At 36.6% G+C, this 21,740-nt stretch overlaps 1 protein-coding gene across 1 annotated transcript in view; it reads right to left on the reverse strand.

The window, feature by feature from the left end:
- WDPCP (WD repeat containing planar cell polarity effector) overlaps positions 1–21,740 on the reverse strand; it is a 132,479-nt gene that overhangs the window by 32,145 nt on the left and 78,594 nt on the right. The window contains exons 15-16 of the mRNA XM_035552900.2: positions 13,175–13,238; positions 7,237–7,339 (exon numbers count right to left, since the gene is read on the reverse strand). Of these exons, the coding sequence (XP_035408793.1) occupies positions 7,237–7,339; positions 13,175–13,238 (167 nt within the window). The remainder of the gene's footprint in view (positions 1–7,236; positions 7,340–13,174; positions 13,239–21,740) is intronic.

Genomic DNA, 21,740 nt, shown 5'->3' on the forward strand with positions numbered 1-21,740 from the left:
GCCTAATTCTACTTTTGGTATTCTACAGCTTGTCTGAACAACTCATCATAATAGCTGATGCCCAAATACTTGGCATTTAGCTAATGTTAAGAAAGCAGTAGGAAAATAAATAGCATTAATAAAATGATCCCCCCATGCATCACATTTCACTTCAAAGTTTTCAAAATCACTTCCTAAACTGGTTGATAATCCTAGTTTATTGAGGATTATATTTTTGGGAGTGGCACATACAAATTTCTCCAACTGCTCACTCTTGTGAGGGTGATGACTAGTGCCTGCAGAACTTACAGAACAGCAAGTTTTTTTTATTTTCATGTATATGGTCATGCACATAGACAGAGCTTCATGGAGTGTGTTGTTTGTTGAGTGGAGGGCAACACTCCATAGTGTCAGAGTTGGGAAGTAAGGAACATTGAATTCTGACTGGAATGGCAACAAAGAATATAACCCTGGTAGGCAAAATGTAGTTATCCATACAGAAATTTTGGCTGGATATAAGCATTAATGCCATGTTTTTTTAAAAAATATATCTTCTAATGACTTTAGACCTTTTACTTGTAATGCATCTCTATACATACAATCTATTTCTATGTTTATTCTGAAGTAGATAACTATGGAAATATACTATTTAAATTCCTAGCTATGCAATAAATTACTGCTTGAGTATTCACTTGTCTTTATTGCAATGCCATGCCGAGGGCATCCCTTCAAGATCTTTTACGTTGAACCATTTTTTGTCATGTAACATCCTCACTCAAGGAATATCTCTGTGAATTGTTTTCACTTTTGTAAGTTACTTCTTGATAGGTTGCCATGGAAAATAAGTTGTTTACTTGGTAACTAGTGTCATCTACTCTCTGTTGTTTATGTGCACCAACTTTGCTGGAGGGATAAGCTAGAAATGATCTGTGATGAGAGATGTACCTTGCAATAACCTAATTGTAAGCACAACAAATACGGCTCAGACACAGACAACTCCTTTCAATTTCTAGAATTTGGAAATCGTGTAATTTTTTGTTTATAAAAGAGTCACAGTATGTGGCTATAAACAAAAAAATTAATGCCCTAAAACTGTCTCTTTCAGTTACTGATTTTTCTTTTTTTTCTACTCAACACATCATTTAAAATGAAGGCAAAATCTTGTTAATCTGTAAGGCCTTGTTAAGATTTTTTTCATGTTAAATGGGGCATAATTTTACCGTTGACAGATATTACAAATATGGGAATCATTAAAATTAAAATACTAAGGAGAATATTGTCTTCATTTCAGACATATAATGGTGTGTTTTAAATCAGGTTCTGCAGTGGGCATGGATATGTCATGATAAAGGAGAAAAAAAAAAGGAATGCCACAATTATTCTAAAGCTTGACATAAAACCATAAATCTCTTTCAAGTGAAGATAGACAGATCTTTGTGTAGACCTCTGCAGCTAAGCAAACCAGCTAGGCTTTGATGTACTTATAATTATTAGGGGCTGAGGATTATGTCTTTAGGCAAAGCTGTCTAGCAATGGGAAGGTATAGATCAAAACTGACATCATGACACAAGCAAGCAAAGGGGTGAGATGAGGTGGAGCCAAAAATAGTTTGGCATTACTATAGACCTTATGTTAAACAAACAACTCTACTTCTCGAAAAGAACACGAGGAAGAGAACAATCAGTGCCTCTCAATATATTAAAAGCCTCACTAGTAGTTTGAAAATTAAAAAATATAGCTAACAAAAAGAAAATAAAGAAGATTAAGCAGATCCACTTAGATATACAGGAACACATTGTCACCCCCCCAGTGAGGCTGGTAGGCTAAACTGTGAGTTCAGAACTGCCACTGCAACAGGTTTGTGTGCTGTGAGAACTGGGTGCCACCAGCTCCTCTTGAAACCAGGGGACACAAATAGTTGATACATCAAGTAGAGCATCCTTCCAGACCAGGCTCTTTGTCATTTTTTTTTGCAGAGGACAGCAGTTCTGGTAATGCCAGGCCTATACCTGAGTTTGTTACTTGCTAACATCCAAAGCCTACTGAAGATGGTGGAAACCTTTTCATTGTTTTTAGTGGGTTCTGTGTCAAGTGCTGTGTATGCTTTGATACATGCAGGAGAAAGTACACATGAACACAGTTTAATCATTTAAAATTACTATGGATCTTCAAAGACTCTCATTTTGTGTGGTATAAAATTCAAAAAGTGCTTGTGGTGAAACTCATTTCTTGCCATAGGTTTATTGGCTGATTACACGTAAAAGGAACGTTTCATTAAAAACATTTTTCTGGCTCTCTGGAGAAAAAGTCATATTACTAGAAAACTAAAAGCAAAGGATTTGATGCCATAGGTTTTGACCAACTTCAACTGAAAATCTAAATAAATAAGCAGGAGATCTAATGCTGAAACTGAAGGCAACAGAGTTCCAGAAAACTGTAGCATCAACAGGTGTCCCCCAAGTCTTCCCAGATCCCATTTCATCTATATACTGGGTAATACCTTTTAAACAAGTCATAAAAATATTATGCAGTGAAATAAAAATCATGCCATGAAATAAAAGGCTAGGATTCTTAGTTTACTTGGAATTTGATAGAAAGAGAAAGATGTGTGTGTCAAGGGAGAGTAGGAAATGAAGAAGGTTTTGTCATCAGTATCAGAAAGGGTATATGAGGGTAAGGAAGAACTCTATTGCTTGATAGATGAAGGAAGTAATTATGGATCAGAAGAGGAACAACTGGTACCAACTATGCTAATGCAGGGACTGGGAAGGTTACAAAAACAGGAGGACAATTCTAAATGTTGTTTTGAAACGCAGGTGTGTTCAGGTGGACTATTGGGATCAGGTGAAGACCTGAGTAAAACACAAGCAATTTGGAGGTAGCAGAACATATGTGAGGCCAGACTGGTGTTTCAGACATACTGTGTGAAGACAAAACACTGTGGCATGTGTAATTACGAACAATCAGAAAGAACGTGTAAGCCATTCAGTGTAAAATACTGTCAGAGAACTGAGAAGAAATGAACATTCTCCACTTAAGGTTCAACCTGGTGACATTCCTTGCCAGTAAGGTGAAACATTTAGGGCCCCTATATTTTGAATGTCATTTTATGTACTGTGTGGGAAATTAGACCTCAATCTTTGTGAGAACTGATAAGATATCCTATCTCACTTGCAAGTATTATGGAATATTTCCAGAAGCATTTTAAAATTCTATTTTAAGTGGAAAAACCTCAAGCACTTTCACGAGACGTTACTGAACCACCAAAATGTTAGTCAGTCTCATCTAGCCTTTCAGAACAATGCTATTATCTCAACATCAGTGTTTTTATTACGATACCTCTGTTAGAAATGTTGCCTAAACATTAGTGCTACTAATATTCTGAATTTAATTCTAAGTAGAAATACAGGGTTTCCCAATTTGCTTTTGAACTATGCAGCAGTTATCTGTCTTGTCACAACATGAATCCCTTTTGGGTAAAAGCTATTGATTTGAAGGTTAAAATCATCTTGCTAGGCCCTAATGTAATTTGTTGGAAGTTGGCCTTGGGAAACTTTCTGACACAGACTACATATGCTCTTCATTGGATATTCATTGAGCAATGATGTCTGAAAGGCTGAGTTCTACACCTCCCTGATCATTATTAGTTTTGGCATTTCTTAACAGGCTGTGCCATGTCAGTTCTTTGCAACTCAAGTTTTACATTAGCAACCTACAGTTTACAGCACCAAGACGATGCACTCTGCTAACATGGACAACATTATACGTGGTTACTTCTGGAGCAAACATGCAAGGCTACACCCATGAACAGAATTCATTAGTAAGCCCGCAAATATTGTCAATATGACAGAAAGTCCTCTCTGTTTTAATACAGTGAAATGAGGTGCACGGAATATAGCTTAGGCAGGGCTAAATGAGAACTCCCTGACCTCATTAAGGAACTCGTAGGTCTACTACAGAAATAATTCAATGGGAAAGCTTTGGCAGAGGTAACGACAAGTGTGGCCACTGGTCTGCCGATGAAATGGGAGTGGGGAAAGAGGAGACTGCTTTTGTATTCTCAGAGATGTACGATACCATTACCCTAATCTTCTCGTGCCTCAAGATGCATTTTCACAGGCTGTCAAACATAAAATTGTATGAGAATAATTTTCTTTAGCAGATTTTAATCAGTTGAACAAAATATCTGATTCTGCCAAAAACATAGGCAGGGAATAGCAGCGAGCTCACTTGACACTTCATCTTGCTCAGCAATATTCTCAAAAAAAACTACTATGCTCTGAAGCTCTATAGTAGTTTTTACCAATGCACACAGTTGTTATTCACTTTGATGGCGACTTTTTGGAAACAGTGTATAGCAAACCATGATCAAGTGTGGAACTGAGAAGAGCTAAAATTCAGAAAATTTTGAAATAATAAATCTATTCTTAGCTTTATCTTGACACAAATCTTGATTTAATATACGTGAGGAATCCACCAGTGATTACAGAACTCTGGATGACATCTATAAATTTAAGTTGAAATTATATTGCCATTTTACATTATTTGGAGGAATTTGAAACTTTTCCAACAGTCTGAGTTCAAAATATATTATGTTTGAAGTAAGCCCTGTACACAGAAATATTCTGACAAATTAAATATATCCAAGGCAAGACGGAGTACTCTCAGCAGCTTGGGAATTGGCCAGAAGCACTGACTCATGTTATTTTCAAGTAGCAATGAGCTGAGTTTTGGGGGTGGGCTAGCTTAGGAAATATCACCAGATGTGGATGTAGGTTCACATTTGTATGGTTTAGGACATAGAGACCAGATATTCCCTAAGGCAGTGTTCACTATAACTGGGACCCAGCAGTACTGATTGCACCTTGTAGTCTCATTTGCTTAGGTTGCTGCCTTCTTGTAGGAGCCTGAAGTGGGCATTCAAGGAGTTTTGGGGTTGTTCTAGGAAATGTGACCATTGGCGAACTGACTTGAAGAAAGCAGGGCCTAGATCATGAGGACTTGGCTTAGGAGATGGTTAGGGGACAAAGACTTGTTGGAAAGTGCATTTTAAAGCTTTTTGGCATGATTTTTGTTCCCTTTCTCAAAATGTTAGATAAATGCAATAATTTACATTTAAAGCACTTGTTAGTTCTCTTCTGTTTTCATTGTGTTCAAAAAATCCACACTCTGTGACACTTTTCTTGCTAACAACAGTTTCTGAAATTAAAAAAAAAAATCAAAAAGAAAGGACCTTGGAACAAAGTGTAATAAAACAAAACCTGTGGCTGAGATTTTCAAGTGTTTAAGGTGAGATCTGATCTGCAATGAAACAAACTCATGGGAGACTCCTATGTTTGTTTTCATATAAAATGAATTGGATGCAAATTCATTACTGTTAATAGACTGAATCTCACTGACAGTTTGTCCCAGGGGCATTGAATTTACTAAGTATTTTAAATCATCCTGATAGTTAATTATTCAGCAAATGAGAACACTTTAAAGACTTTATCATATAAAATGACTTTAATAATTTATGCTTATGGGGCATTCCAAAGGTAACCGTAGGACTGCTCTGAAGGAGGGGAAGACTGTGTGCCTGCACATTTGTAACAGAGCTGCAGTAACACATTTATTACCTCTGATAGGCTAGTAAGGCACTTGGAATCAACTCAGGTTTCTTCCCTATCCCTCTCTTTGTGTCTCTAACATTGTACAAGGCTCTCAGTAAGCTTGAAAATAGCCTAGCTTCAGAAATCTAATAATAGTGTTAGTTTGCAAGGAATTAAATGAAGACACAGTTTAAGGCTTAATTTTTCTGGATTAAGGCAATTTTTCAAGACTAATAAACTAAGAGAATAGATAATGATCAGAGACGACCTTTCAGTATCTTAGTTATATTAGGTGCAGAGGACACCTCTCTACAAATAAGAGAACAGAAAGCAAGGAAGATGCAATTGTACACTTTAAAGAGCACCTGGTAACAGATGACCTAAACAAATGCCATTTTTGGCAATTCTAGTGGTCAAAGAGCTTGCTCAAAGGCACAGCTGTGGTGCAAAAAATGCTGGAAGAGACTTAGGTTTGAAAATGAAAGATCTGAAGAAAAGCATTCAGGACAGCCGCTGCTTGATTTCTGTTCTGCTGGAGAGGGAAGGACATGATACTGTACTGCATAACCTTGAAAGTCAGGGATTTGTATCTACATATATAGAAACAGCCACATGAACTCACATACCACACCTCTGCATTTCCACATATTTGAATGGTATTTGGTTTTACGCTCTGGGTGAACTCTTGGATGTTCAGTTCTTATTTTTTGGTCCTAAAAGAATTCTACATTATTCAAAATCTCAAAGTTTTTCTGACTCCTTCTGAGTTCTAGTCATATTCTGCTTTCTTAGCATGGGGCAAGGACAGAAGCCCAGTGATTTTTTCTAATATTCAAAGATGCATCAAGATAAGCAAAACAATGCTGTGCATATTTTACACAAACATTTCGCGTTCTTTTCTTTATTTTTTTCTCTCTGTCTACTTTCTCTCCACAGGAGGTCAGCTTTCTAGACTCTTGTAGACACTTGCTGCTTGGTTCATGTTACAGGTCTGAATAATCAGAACAATCTACGTATTTGTACACATCTCTTCATGACAATTCAAAGGAAACACAAGGAGAAAATGAACGAGTTGTAAGTTCCCCTGTCTGAAAAGATGTTTGTGTTTGAGCTGTTAGTCTAATCCCACAATTTTTGCATCAATACACCTTATGGAACTGCAAGAATCCCACTGAGTATGAAGCAGTTACTTTAAAGCCAGGATCTGAGCTTATGTTATTTACATCAGTAAAAGTTTCCTCCAAATGCTTCCAATGTAATCACGATGTTACTCCAGTTATTGGGACTGTATATACGAGCAAATAGGTGAATGAGATTGCCATACCTGGCCTTTAACGTTAGCATGAACAAAGATTTTCCAGTTCAGTTCCTTACCTGAGGGGAATCTGAGTTCAGTTTGCACAGCCTGAACTTTTCTATAGAGCCATAGTATGCTAATCTTTTTTGTTCTGTAGCTATTGCATTGACACAATCCTCACATGGGTACTGAAAGGCAAAGCTGTCATTTTTATAAGCTTCCCTCTTCAGCTACAAATAAAAATACTGTCTCGCTTTCAAAGAAAACAATACAATTGAACCAATAACCCCCAACAAATATAACACAGTGTTGTACAGGACAAGTATTGATTGAAACAAAAAGGGCTTTTTAAACACCATTAATTCTTACCAATTCCAGTAGTTATTGATTCTGCATCAATGTCATTAGCCTTTTTCTTTGCCACTTCAGCTAGTGCCAATTCACCCTTATCTAATGCAAAGTAATGGATGTCCTTTGGAAATAAAAGAAAAATAAAAGATTAATCTAAAATGAATCTCATAGGTGTAACAAAAGAGAATTTGAAAGAAAGAGGTTCTTTTATTATTTAGATCACAAACACAGATGGAACCGATGAACCTAGCATTACGTTTTAATTCTCTCCCAATGCCCATTTATTATCTTACTTGTGCTGTTAATACAGCATTTCTCGTTAACAATGAATAAAGCACCGACCAACCATGCATCAATAAAAGTGAAGCTGTTGACTCAGCATATGAATGAAACCAATCTGTATGCTTTAAAGGAAATTTTGGTTGGCACAAAAAGAATTAAAAGAGGGTTGCTAGAAAGAGGGTCTCAGGAACCAAAACTAAAATACTGGAACTCTTCTGACTCACAGCCCCCAGGTGAAGTTTTAATGCTTCCTTCCACCTAGTACATGAGTTTTGTGGCAAAGCTATTTGAGGACTAGTTTTTGTTTGGAGGTTGTCATGATACACTTACTGTCCTTTGAGTAAAATGTGGTTGTCCTTGTGCTGATATTGGACATAATATGAACAACGATGCTTTCTCAAAGGTTTTAACCTTGACACAGGTGACATGATTCCTGAGTCACTCTTGGGTCTCCTGACCACAAATACACGAGGGGCTTTCCAAAAATGTTGTTGTCTAGCACGAATAGTTGCCAATACTCTGGATCTAATCCTTAATCTAGGGATAAAAATCAGAGGGCTGCAGCAGGGTTTATCATTACATGCTGAACTGCAAGTCTTTTAATTGTGTGTTAACCTTTGAGGTAAAAATCACCTGTATTACATGCAGTACAATTTGCAGGATAATATTTTCCTGCTGATAAATTACAATCTCACTGCCCTTGGGTTTTGGTCCTTTGAAATGTGAAGTAAAAAGTTTTGTCCATTCATCCCATTAATGAAGACACAATTAAACCCCTTCTCCTTCAGCATCAGAGCCACAGACTGTTCTGTGCATGAATTGGGATAGATGAAGTAAGAAGGACAACCAAGAACAACTGACAAAGTTTTTTTTTTTCCCCACTTCTTCATTGAAGATGGCAATCAGTATCCAAAGATTTAAGTTATTCCTGGCCGTTGTTCTGCACACTATCCACATGCAGGAATTTAAAGGGAAAAGAAGTACTTGCTGGAAACATTGACCCCTACACACCATAAAAGCAACTATATTCTCAGTAATGCAGAAGATTTCAAGTGAAACTGTCCTTCTCAGTGTGAGTTTACTGACACTTTTATCAACATGAGGAAAACTCTTGGAGAAAAAAGTGACCTTACTCTAGAAGGAGAAGACAGACAGAAAAATGAGAGTAATGGTGACAGAAAGCAGAAAAAGATGCTGCCTGTATTCTCCCCTCATTTAATTAAAAAAAAAAAAAAAAAAAAAAGAAGCAGCAAACAGAATACTAGGGAAACTGAGACTGATTACACAGGGAAACATTGCACTGGCTTGCAGGATCCTCACAGTCCAAAGCAGACAACAACATTTTCTAATTACAAATACAGGTGTGACTTAAAAAATGTGCAAGTGTCTTGAGGCGAAGTAATGACTTACGAACTTGTTGCGAACTCTGTACTTCCTCTCTTTGTAAGTCTAACATGGTTGTCAGAGAAAAGGGCCTGAGTAGCAAGGTATGATTTCTATGAAGATTAAACAGTAGATATTGTCAGCTTATTTAGATAACAATAGAAAACCTAAGGGCTCTCCAACAAGTCTGAGCTTACAAAGATTTGAATGTATGGGCAGATTATGTTCACCTATTTAAAATGTATTCTGACAATGATTAATGTCTCTCTTTTTGTAGTTTAAACTAAGGTATTGTATATTTCAATGCATTTTTAAATAATAAACTTGGGGAGGTGATGGAAACAATTGCAGAAAATGACAAAGTGCTTTCAGTGAAGAAGATGTGCACACCTTGTGTTTCAAAACATCTGATACTTTCAGATCTTGGTCTTGGCTATGTTCTCTGTTTTGAAGACATATCCATCACTAACTAATGGGGGCTTTGCAAGAAACGGAGATGTAGCAGTCAGTGGCTTTCTGTGTGGTTCCTCAAGTTTCTGCCATAAAGAATTAAAAAAGAAAAAGAAAAAAGAAAAAAAGAAAGACTTTTCTCTATCTCTAAATGAGCTTTAGAAAGAAAAAAAATACATTTTTTTTAAATAAAAACTACTAGTTAGACAATTTTGGATCAAATTTAGGTGGTCCTCACTCAAATTAGCCAGCAAAATGGAATTTTATAAGAATTTATAACTCTCTGAGTAGGATACAACCAGAAGATAAATAAAAGAAAAAGGAAAAACACTACATTACAGGGTGCCTTAAAGAATGACAGGAAAATTTAAAGAATTAAATTAGCTGAATATTTGTTACAGATTTTTTCACGCACTTATCTAAGAATTTATCAGGTCAAATATCATGTCCCTTTCAAAAACAATGGTGATAATAAACACAATTTTCAGCTGCTTATCAGGAGTTTGCTGAAAGGCTGTATTTTATCATTTAACAGTTTGATTACTTTTTGGACTACTTCCTTTTTACCCTCATCTTTGTGACTCACAGAGCTGGCCCTAGGTGAACAGAAGTCATTTGAAACATCGATGCGCATTTGTCTATAGGATATTTCTGGGCAAAATTCCAACATTTCTTCGAAACACGCACTTTCCTCATCAGTGTATCACCCAAGATCTGACACTTTTATTAAAGTGTCTTTTCCTTGCATTTTTGCTACCTTTGGTACGTGGGATGGCCTTTTGAATTTTCAGCAGCTGAGAGCTGGAGCATACTACAAAAGGATTTAAAGCTAACAACCTTTCTACTGCTTGATCTTTTCTGTCACATATTGGATCAGTCACTGTCCAATAAATGTAGCTGTTGTTCATGATATTATGTCCTTTTCAGTTTTATTTTTTTATTGAACTTTGTAGGAGATGATAATAATTGAGGGACTTAGATGTGACGTGAGGGTAAAGCTTATGGGGAGACACAGCAGTGCCCGTGTGTCTTGTTATGGCATCATACCAGTGACGCTATAGCTATAGGAGTAACTTTTAAGCCTTTTTTTGTTTCTTTTTCATTTTTATGAAATAAATTAGGCCTGAGATAGCACTTCCTCAAACTTCTTTGCATTCTCAAAACAAGTATCAGGAAGGCTACAGAGCTCTCTTTTGTGAAAACAACTTTGGCTCGGGATAATTTCTCCAAGATACAGGACATTTCCTTAGATTCAAAGTGTGGATCCTCTCCAGTCTCTGTTATATCTGCTCTTCTGGATCCTTTCTTTTTTTTTTGATCCTTCTCTGTTTCCCTTTAATAAATAACTTTTTTTTTTCTCTCTCATTTTCCTTATGTCATCAGGTATCTTCCTTAGCCTACTATTTCTTCTTGAAATCCCATTAAATTAACTAGGAATAAGGTGGCGTCACTCCTAGAGCCAGCTGAGGTTTTATAAACGGATTTGGTTGGTGTGTAAAATGACAGTACAAATAATTGACCTATATATTAGTTATTCGTACTCCACATAATTATAAATACTTTAAATATAGGTAAAGTCAAGTTGTATGTTATTAATTGCATTTTGACCTATATAAACAATATATACAAATTATTCAGTGTTAAGCAGAAGTGAAGGATGCACAAATCTTGCTATGCAATGGTATTATTATTCTAGTACCTAGAAGGACTATAAGTTTTTAGGGAGCAGGTTACTTAATTTTACACTGTATTTAGTGCAATAAAGACCAATTCCCTGGAAATTCCTGTGGCACAACTAAATACTTTTTACGAGCTATGCACCTTTAAACTTCTTGAGTCTTGTACTCAGTAGTCCTGCAGCAGTGCCTTTGTTAGTTAATTGTAAAGTTTGTTCATTAGCACCTCACTTAGGTGATGAATTAGCAAAAGGACATTTCCCCAGAGGAGGGAGAGAGTCGACAGAGGATTTGAAGAGGCAGGCATGTGTGCTGCTTGTTGCATAAATTGCAGGAAACTATGAGGAATCTCAAAGGTAATACAAGGAAAACAAGGAGAACGTGGAACTGGTTTTCATCTCACAATAATAAGTCAGGAGGAACTAAATGGGCATTTATATTTATGCTTGTTTAAGAGCATTGGTGAGATGGGATGGGGAGAGGAGGTGCTGAGAGAAGAGGGAAAATGAAGAAGAGTTGGAAAGGATGGAGCCAATTTCTCTGTTAGCCTTGAGCCTCCTCTAGAAGAAAGCTAGGGAAACTTTTTGTTCAGAGGAGGATACATTACCACTTTGGAGCCACGCGTTGGCAGGCCCTCTCCCACGTTAGCAGCTTTGCACCCACCTCCTGACCCAACGCTGGTGTTTCCCACCTTGGGACAGAGGTGTTCTCTCAGTGCTGTCATCAGCAGAGGAAAGGAAAGAGAAAAAGATTGTGCAGAAAATGCTCTTAGCCCATATAAGAGAGGGCCCTTGAGATGGCTGGCCAAATACTGGGTCATTTGTTCTGCCAGAATGGCTGTCATTACTCCGGGAGGATTTATTATCTGAGTAGTGGGAGAGCCCCCTGACAGAAAGATGTATCCTGCTGCAGACAGTTTACAGTCTGAAATTTATAAATGGCTGCAGGGCTCATCTTGATTGGGTATAAAACTTGCATTGACAAAGTTACATTTAGTAAAAATGAAATAAAAAGAGAAAAGGAAAAGGCTGAGCTAAAAGGATGAAAAATCAAGGAGAGTAAATATAAAACATGTAATGAATTTCCTAAAAGTCTGACATTTCCATCACTTTCGTTTGACGCATACTTAGAAAAGTTTATCGCAGTATTCACATCTTTCTAATTAGATGGAACAAGCCAGATGATTAGAGCCGTGAAAAAAACATCAAAAGGTTCACACAACTTTTTATATAATTAGAAGGGAATTTTCATAACCCATAAAAGCAGGATTTAATTGTGTAATTTAACATACAATTTAAATATCAAGATCAAACTAGCAGGGCAAGTGACTTAATGGGATAAATGATATTAACATCTAGTGTCAAAGCTTAATTTAAACAACAGAATGTCTTCATTATGCAAAAGAGTCAAGCAAACGAATCGTTCAAAGGGCCTTTTTTTAAACAAGCCCCTTTTCTATTGTTTCTTTGAAAACAATGAAATCAGCTGTGGAGCAGCAACATGCTGAGAGACTAGGAAAGCATGATTGGCTTTGTCCATCTGACCTCACTGTGACATTGTGGTGCAAGATCTTATAAAACAAGAGCCTCCTGCAGAGCTCACACAAAGGACCTTTTAAGAGCTGGTTAATTTTACTTTTGTAGCTAATTAAATGGGAGGGGGCAGAGAGTGCATGAAATGTAAAAACCCTTGGGTTGATGCTGCTGAGCTTTGTTGTTTTAAAAGTACCTGTAGAAGCGTTCATAATTTGTCACTTTTCACAAAACCCTAAGAGACAAACTAAGAGCATTCAGGATCCCCAGGATATGGCCAGCTCTTGTGTCCTGGACTCAGCAGTTGTACTTCTTAAAGGAACGGATTAGAAACGTATAAGCTTATTAGAGTGAAAGATGACATTCACCCACATCAGGACAGATGAAGAAGGTGAAAGTTCAGAAACATATACATTAATTCCTCAAAAATAAAGAGTAGCCTTTAGGCCATGCTAGGGAAAATGTCAATGACTCTAAAAATACTCAGTTCCCATTGACAAATTTTATGATGGCAAGGGGCAAACGAGGTAAAATAATTCTGTCCAGTATGTTTCTAAGACTGCAAATGACACAGATCCTTTTAAATGTGCACAAAAGCTGACATCTAACATCCTGACAACAGAAAGGACTCACCATAAACAGGTCCCGAGCACCTATGTCAACAGCTAGCAGAAATGCTTTCTCAAATCTCTGATACCTGTAAGAAAAAGAAATAAGTCACTTGCTGAGGGCAATGCAAGAGCTGCATCAAAGTTTGTTAATGGACAGAGGAAATTCTTCAGTTCTCATCAAAAGTGATGCCAAAGCTTTACTGGGGAAAATCAGTATACTCATACTGGGGTTGCAGAACAATAAGGTACCACAGTGACTGCCATTAACCCTCTTCATCAGTATCTCCTGGAGATGCAGTAGAGTAGGAATGGAGCAGTGTGAACGTAGAACTTCCCCTTTACTATTGACCCAGGAGAGTTTTTTCATGTTATACTGAGACACATCAAATGATTTATCACATCATTTTGGTGGGTTGAAGGCTCACTGAACAACAGCTCCTTCCATTTGTAATGACATAGACGGCCACCTTCTTCCTACCCAGTGACCACTCATTATCTCCTGGCAACTAGAGCAAATACCTACATGGGAAGGAGATACCGTTGAAGGCTGTATATATCCTCTTGCATGCAATCTTTAGAATACCTACTGAAGCAGCAGAAAAAAAGCCACCCATCAGGAGCTTTCTGAGAATGTATACAGCATCGTACTGGGCCAACATCTCTATTATACTAGATGTACATAACCAGTCTATGACAACCACTCGACACTGGGAGAAAGTGATTCTATTTGTACACATTTTCTCCCACCGCATGTTTTAAATGGTTTAAAAATCCCCACAGAAAATGGATTTGGTGAGATTAATTTTGGATTTGGGAAACAACACAACACCCTTGTCTTATTTCAGTTGCGAAGCAAATGATTGATTCTATGTAGAATGATTTCTATATTTTCCTGTTACTGGTAAAGTTTTCCCTTTTCTCCTGTTCACAGTTTCATAAATAAATCAGCTGTAGATACTTGAAGCCTGGAAAGGAGATGGCTCCTGAACCCCGGTGGGGAAAAAGCAGCATTGTAATTTTTCATTGAGGAAGCGTTATTGTCAGCACCATACGGATGCCAGTGCTTATACAGTTCTGCACCTTGCAGCTATCTTAGGAAATGCTGTAGCTCTTCCTAAGGCTGGTGTGAATGCAGAAGAGACACAGGAATCCTCCTTCCCCTTGGTAGGTGAATGAGTTTCATATGATGTACCATTCTGTGTTTCTGCCCAAAGCCTAAGCAGTTTTCTGCCTCCTTCTTGCTACCACAGCCGTATTGCTCTCTTCTCTTCCACTGCACACTTGGAAGGATTCAGCAGGTCATCAGACACAGTCGTTGAGGACTTCTCCTCAAGGAACAGAATTCTTAACAAGAAGGCCTAATATGTTAGCTTAAATAGAAAAGGAAATACACTTTCCAGGTGAGGTTCCTAACACCTGAAGTGGGGAGTCCTTTCCTCCCTAAAGCTAATCTCCCTGCTGTGTTTTCCAAGCGCTAATTTGCAGCCCTCCTCACAGAACCTGTTTAAGGGAGGGGAAGAGATGATGTAAGGTTAACCTCTTGATTGCTGGGGAATGAGCAGCGCCCCGTTGTTTTATCATGCACATCTACGTTTCTGAAGCTTTTTAACGTGCTTTCTGTGAAGGACTTTCCATTAAAATGCATTGTGTTGCAATGCTGCTTCTAAAGCTTTGCTTTAATTAAGACAAATAAGTACATGTTAAAATATGTGTATCTTGAATAGCTATCATGTTTATCTTCTTCTGGCACATTTTTCTTCTCAATTATGGATTAAATATACATTCTTAGTACTTAGAGGCGAAATTGGAAACCAAACAGAAACAGACGAACAGACTTTATGAGCAGCTAAAAAAAAAATCTGCATCATGATTTGTTTTTTCCAAAGTTAGAACTATACAGACTATTTGAATGATATTTGCTTTAGCAAAGCAAAAATGATTGTAACCAAAAAACCGTAAAGTAACTTTTTCTTGTGATTGCCCTGCAGAATGGGACCATGGACCAAAAGCTGTCAGTTCTTTGCTGTTTCACAAAGGTTTCATCTTTTTTTCCTTTAATTGACACATATACTTTTGTCTCATTATGGCCCCTATTCATAAAACTGTGAAGTTGGCTCGTTATTTTCAGAGCTATATTGAGGGTGACAAAGAAAAAAATAGTACCCAATAAATGCTCTTCACTAACCAACACAGCTGCAAATAGCGATCACAGACACTTCATAAATTATTGCATATAATCCATATTATACACGGAATTGCTTTACAGTAAGGAGGAAGTTTCAAACAAGGGTAACAAGTTTGCATTTCTTAGGTAAACAGTATTAAATAAGTCAAGAATGTCTAGTATTTTTAAAAACTTCATTAGAAAAAAATTACTATTTTGATTTTTTTTTTTTGTGTGGAAGTCGTGTTGCTTTTATTCTACAGAAACAATTAGAGAGAGCCCTGTACAGCAGGAGAGAACTAATAACAAACTAATAATACCTCTTTTACAAACACATTTTGTTGTGGGAAGCTTTATTGCTATTGCTCGCATATTTCACTTAGAGTTTATCAGCTCGTCAAACCAAAAAATCCTCACATCAAAATACTATCCCTTTTGTTCCCATGCTACAAATACAAGGTAAAATATCTGCTTTCTGAAATGGCACCTACAGGGTACTGGTCGTGAAGTGAATGTCCTCCCCCCCCTCCTCCACCTTGTTACTTATTGCTTGCTTCACAATAACTCCAGCAATCAAGACTTATATGTCTCTTGAAAACGAGAGATAAGAAAATCTGCCTGTAAACCATGAAGTTCAGCCACTTGTTTGGTCAAAGTGATAGCCAACATAAATATGACCTTCAAGATTAAAACCCTCAAACTGCGATTAACTATACAGGTCAGATAGGAAAACATTTCTCTGTGAGCTGTTGAGCACATACAATATTAAGGTTAAATTCCCATAAAATAAAATAATACTGTTAGTAGACACTCGTATGTGATCTTTCTACCTTTCCTACAAAACTCTAAAAAGATGGCTATTAGTGCATCTATTTTATGGACAAGGAAACAAAGGGGAAATGTGAGTGATATGACAAGAATAATTCAGGTCAAAATAGTCAAGACAGGGAAGAGCCCTGACTTGCCTTCTGGTGGAGTGGCAGACCTGCTGCCTACTTGCATTTTGAGAATGTGATTAACTGAAAAGACGTCGGGAAAGCCAGAAATATTTATTTTTAAAAATTAAATATTTTTAAAAAATATAAAAAATATTATTCTATCATTGACTTCAGAAAGACTATTTTTGATTCTCACCAGCATAAATAAAAATAATAAAAAAAATGTCCCGGGTTTCCTCTTATCCTATAAATGTTCAGAGATAAGGTGATTTGAAACACCATAGATCAAAATCACATGCACAGATTGGGACCTGGGGTGATGGGAAAAGATGCCTATTGAGTTTTTATAAGAAGTTCTGCAAATACATCAAAAGCAGAATTTTGTCAACTGTATTCCACAGCACTGAAATTGAATGTGATCACTTAAAGATACAGTTTTCAAGCCCAAAACAGTCAACTTAAAAAATATTTATCCACAATATTAAAGAACCTAATAAGAAGGCCAGGAACAAGAAAAAAATCATTTGAAGGGAGGAGGAAGGGAAGAGAGAGAGCTCATGCAAGCAAGAGAGAAATACAGTGCAGGAAAGATGGAAACATTTCTTTAGGGACTAGTTACAACCAACAAGCCTTCTTAGACATGCCCATCGACCATGTAAGCATATTCCATGTGCTAGGCTGATAAAGGAGGGTTGCAGCAGTTTTTTTTTCCTTGTCTTCAATAAGGGTACACAACATTTAGAAAATAATCTGCAGGGGAAGAGCTGTGGCACAAATAACATTTATAAGGCAATCCTTTTTAATGGAAGGAATTTCAGAGTCCTCCTCATCTCACAGTCCAATCAAGGGTGATATGCATTCAAAAAGTGAATATTAAATATGCACAGAGCAAACAGAACAGGAAAAAAATGAATATTGAAATAATTTACATGCAATCAAACTACACTGAAATTAAGTTTTAATTGTTCAGTATTCTGTGATGCATATGCAGATTTTAAAGTATTCAGAATATCAATCAAGTGTTTACTTACATCAAGCAATTGTATTTAAGCATACAAAACAGATGATGAAAATATGTTCAATCAGCTACAGCTCCCAACATTTACTGCAGGGTTTACATGATCACTTTTAATTCAGTTATTTCATTTAATATTTCAATTTAATAGCTCATTCTTTCATTCAATTTCTAGGCATCTTGCCCATTTCTTAAACACAATAATAATAATTATTCATAAAAGGCGCTGTTTCCCATAAGTTCTCATATCAGCAATTTTTGGAACAGAAATGGTTTTCATGCTTTTTTTTTTGCCTTAAAAATGTTGTTATTATCTGATTTTTTTTTTCCTTTTAAATTAGACAATATTAAAATAAAGAATGATGTCTGTAAAATGACTCTGGACCCCATTTCAATGGAATTCTGAGCCAGAATAATTAGAGATTATCAGGTTAAAGAATGTAAAAAGTGTGTGGCTAGGTTGCTACGTGGTTGATTTTAAATAGGGATGGCTTGGTTTCCAACCAATTGTTGAATATAAGGAAAATGATTTAGAATCGTAGCTGTATTTTAGAATACCTCTCAAACCCCCTTTTAAAAACAAAACAAAACAAAGCAAAACAGGTATAGATGGTGTAACTTCAATGCATCCTTACTATTACAACCCTGAAATTCTATTGACCTTCAAGCAAATATTTTAAAGTCAAATTTCAGTAAACTCTGAAGACACAGATTGCTATGTAACTTTTCATCTATAAAATACAGTATTTGCCAAAGACTTATATCCTTCATTTTATAGTGAATGTTGTAATTCCGATACTCAGGGTTGCTGGAGAGGAATAAATATATTAAGATCTTAAATTTCATTTAAAAAGAAACACACAAACAAAAGCAAACAAAAGAAAACCACCACACTTTAAAAAAAAAAAAAAAAAAGACAACCAAAAACTGATCCAATTTTACCCACAGGAGTTCAGCAGAACACACTATTTTAAATTAGATAGTTGCAGAGAAAATGAGACCACTGAAAGCAGCCCAACACAGGAATGCTCCAAAGAACCTACCTTTTCCTCTCCCACCAAACTGTGATTTTTGCATTTCAGAATGTCATGATCTGGGGGACTCAGTCTCTTAATTTTTGTATTTACTTGGTATTCTGATATTATTCATTTGGATAATGTACTATCTCAAAAATAGACTATTCCCAATACCACTAAGTTCCTTTGGCAAAATTCAATTAATTGCTGGATGTTAGTTAACTGCAGCTAGATTATTATTTCTTGTTGTTCAACACCACAGTATGTGCAAACATAACGGAAGTTTCATGTGAGACAACCAGAAATTGAAACCATGACTGTCGTTTTTTAAAAGAAACTATACTGTTAGCAGCAAAGACTACTTTTAGTTAGCTTCTTATGATTCCTCCTATATAGGGCTCAACACAGGAACTCTACTTGTTCCCTATGTGCTTTGCCTAAATATGCTCCAGCAGGGTATACTGAGCTCCCTCCCTCCCAATGATGGTTTGGGCAAGAATCAGTGTAGACTGTGTGGTTTTATGCAGTGCATTTGTTGAATTGCAGAATGTATATCTGCTGAACTTTTGCTTAGCCTTTTGGGATGGAGATCATTAACTTTATCTTATTTAATGCTAACTGGCTGCTGATATGCTCAAAACTGGTAGGCATTTGCTTACTGCTGAAACTTCTATCCTCTGTAAGGCTTGGTTGAGATTCGTCAATGATTCTTAAAGTTAGTGGGGAACTAATGGAAGAATCAATGGAGGCATTTGTTATTTACGACCTCTGAGATGCTAGTGGTACTGTTTTGCCAGCCTCATGCTATTATGCTTCTATTTTTTTTGGATTATGAGCTTTTTAGGAAAGGATACATAAGCCTCAGAGTGGGGTCCACAACCTTGTTGCTTTCTAAGATACTCTAGTACTGATAAAGAGAAAGTGCTGCAGAGCCCACCAAAAGGGCAATGGAGAAACAGCCAACAGGTCTGTATGTATAAGAGCCAAAGGCATAATCTTCTAAATTGTATTGTGGACGTTGAATCTCTGAAGGTTGTCCAGGTATCATCTATACATCCCTTTAGGCCCAAATTTACCAAACCATTAATGCATGGGTTTACGACCTATAATTTTCTATGGGTCCTAAATATAGGCATGTTAAGTGAAGTATTGGATTTGGGGCCTGAGTGACTTGTTTTAAAAAAATCCCTTATGGAGCCCTTTAAAGGTTATACATGAACATGTCCCAACTGAAAATTCATGAATAACGCTGAGAAAATTTCAAATGGGCACAAATATTTCAAGCCACCCAAAAGTCTCTGTCACTTGAACCATACTGTCAAATTAGGTATCTCTGAACTTAAGGAAGTATACCTATAACTTTATAGATTGTTGGGTGTAAACCCGAATGCCCTTCACATCAAAGGGTACCCTCTGGTATGAAGCAAGGAAACAAACAAACAAACCAAATTAAAAAAATAGGAGGAAAGAGAAAGTTAATAAGGGGAGCCAGACAGCATGACTCCCTGGCCAGAGAAAACCCTGGAGGGCTGTAACAGGCTGTGAATCTTGAAGACATTCCCAACCTGAAAAAAAAAATAAAAAAAATCTTACCATGTGATCCCTATCTTGTAGGATTCAGCCCTAGGAAACCTAAATGTGTTCTTGTGTGAAATGATTCAGATGACTCTGTTAAGCATAGACACTTCTCAGAACAGACTTCAATGATTAAAGAAAAGCTGTTCAGGCATTTTTGAGTCAGATTCTCAGGTGAACCAAGGTAGTTTATTAAGAAGGCAGCATTGAAAATTTTAAAATACATATTTAGTAAAAAATAGTCAAGACATACAAAATATTCTAGAAAACTTAGTGGTTTTAGCTACAGAAAGAAAAGCTACAACATTTATTTCTTGCCCCATGCTCAATTAACTACAAGAGAGGAGTACTTTAAAACTATAGAACTGTCCTGTGTCTAAACCAAAGAAATATTAGTTAACAGATTCTGATTTTGTGAACATTTATGCCATACACTTCTCATTCGATGTTGGTCAGTCACGTGAGCCTGGGTTTTTGCAGAAGGGGGTTAACCACTGTTAATGACTGTTGGGACTGTTAATGACTGATGACTGATGACTGTTGGGAGAAACAGCAATGTTTTACTACATGTAGCATAATTCCTTCATGCCTGTCAAGTGCGCTGAGATTTTTAATACTAGTTGCTATAGAAGTCTGAAGAACAGCAATTTATTACTATTATAAATTATTATTATATAAATTGAAACTCTGATGGTTTCTTTCTTTTTAAACTATATTCAGTCTTTTCTCTTCTTGTAATGTGTACGTCCTTTGAATTTCCCGCACTCTGTATTTCTTTTTTCATACTCATTTTCGTTCAAGAGAAAATATTTTGTTGCCATAGTAGTATTTCCCTACATTGCAATTTTATTATAGAATTTTTTCTTTGGGTTCCTCTAAACTGCACCTAACACCAACCCAGACAGCCCTTGTCCCCAGATCTCTCCATTCCCCCAACCTCTTACTACTCAGAAACTTCTCAACAGCCTATCTTTATCTTTAAATACAGACACACTCCAACATACTCTTCCAAACTACTCTGGGCTAAAAACAGATGTTAATTAAAAATGCTGATAAGAGTCAATGACACCTGTTGTTTTACATTTATTTTACTCAACCCTGTCTGTTAAATCCTAGCCTTTATTGCATTAATTCTCTTCTTGCTTTTCTTCTATTCCAGCTTTATCCCTCTCACGCTGGTGATCATGTAAACTTAACTGTATGTCTTGAAAGCTGTATTTTATTGAGCAAACATATCAGCATGTCTACACACTAAAGACAGCTTTATAACAGAGGCCCAGTATCATCACTATGGTTAAGGATGAGTTGCTGCCTCTATTATAAATCCCTATTGTATACATGTGATATCTCTGCAATTTCAAACTGGGGCAGACGGAAATTTGGTATTAAAGTTAACATGAACAGACTCCTTTCCTCCTTGACTTTCCATGAAGTATAGGGCCAATTCTCCCTCATGCCTGACATTGGATAAAATGCAGTTTTTTAGTGCTAAGACTTCTCAGAGAAAATATATTAGCTCAATATTTTCTAAAAATTGGCTGCCTGAAGATAAACATCTAATCACAAAATCATGGTGCAGGGCCAAATTTTGAACCACTTGTTGAGTTATATTTCCATTACAGTATACTTATACTGTTTAGGTTTGTTAATAGCAAGCTTCTTTGTTCATATTAAAATAATGCAGTGGTAATGCCCATACAATCTCCACACATAACAACTCCATTACAGCAAATATAGTCTCTAGAAGTTTTGTCATGTGAATTTTGGGACATTTTAGGCGGAACAAATATAAAATTAATGAGCGCTTTATGCTTTTGCTGCAGGTTATTATATGTAAGAATGTCAAAGTACAAATGACTGTTTGCTCAGAGTAAAGGTAC

This window comes from Cygnus atratus, chromosome 3 (assembly GCF_013377495.2).
Source record: "Cygnus atratus isolate AKBS03 ecotype Queensland, Australia chromosome 3, CAtr_DNAZoo_HiC_assembly, whole genome shotgun sequence".
NCBI classification, from domain to species: Eukaryota; Metazoa; Chordata; class Aves; order Anseriformes; family Anatidae; genus Cygnus; species Cygnus atratus.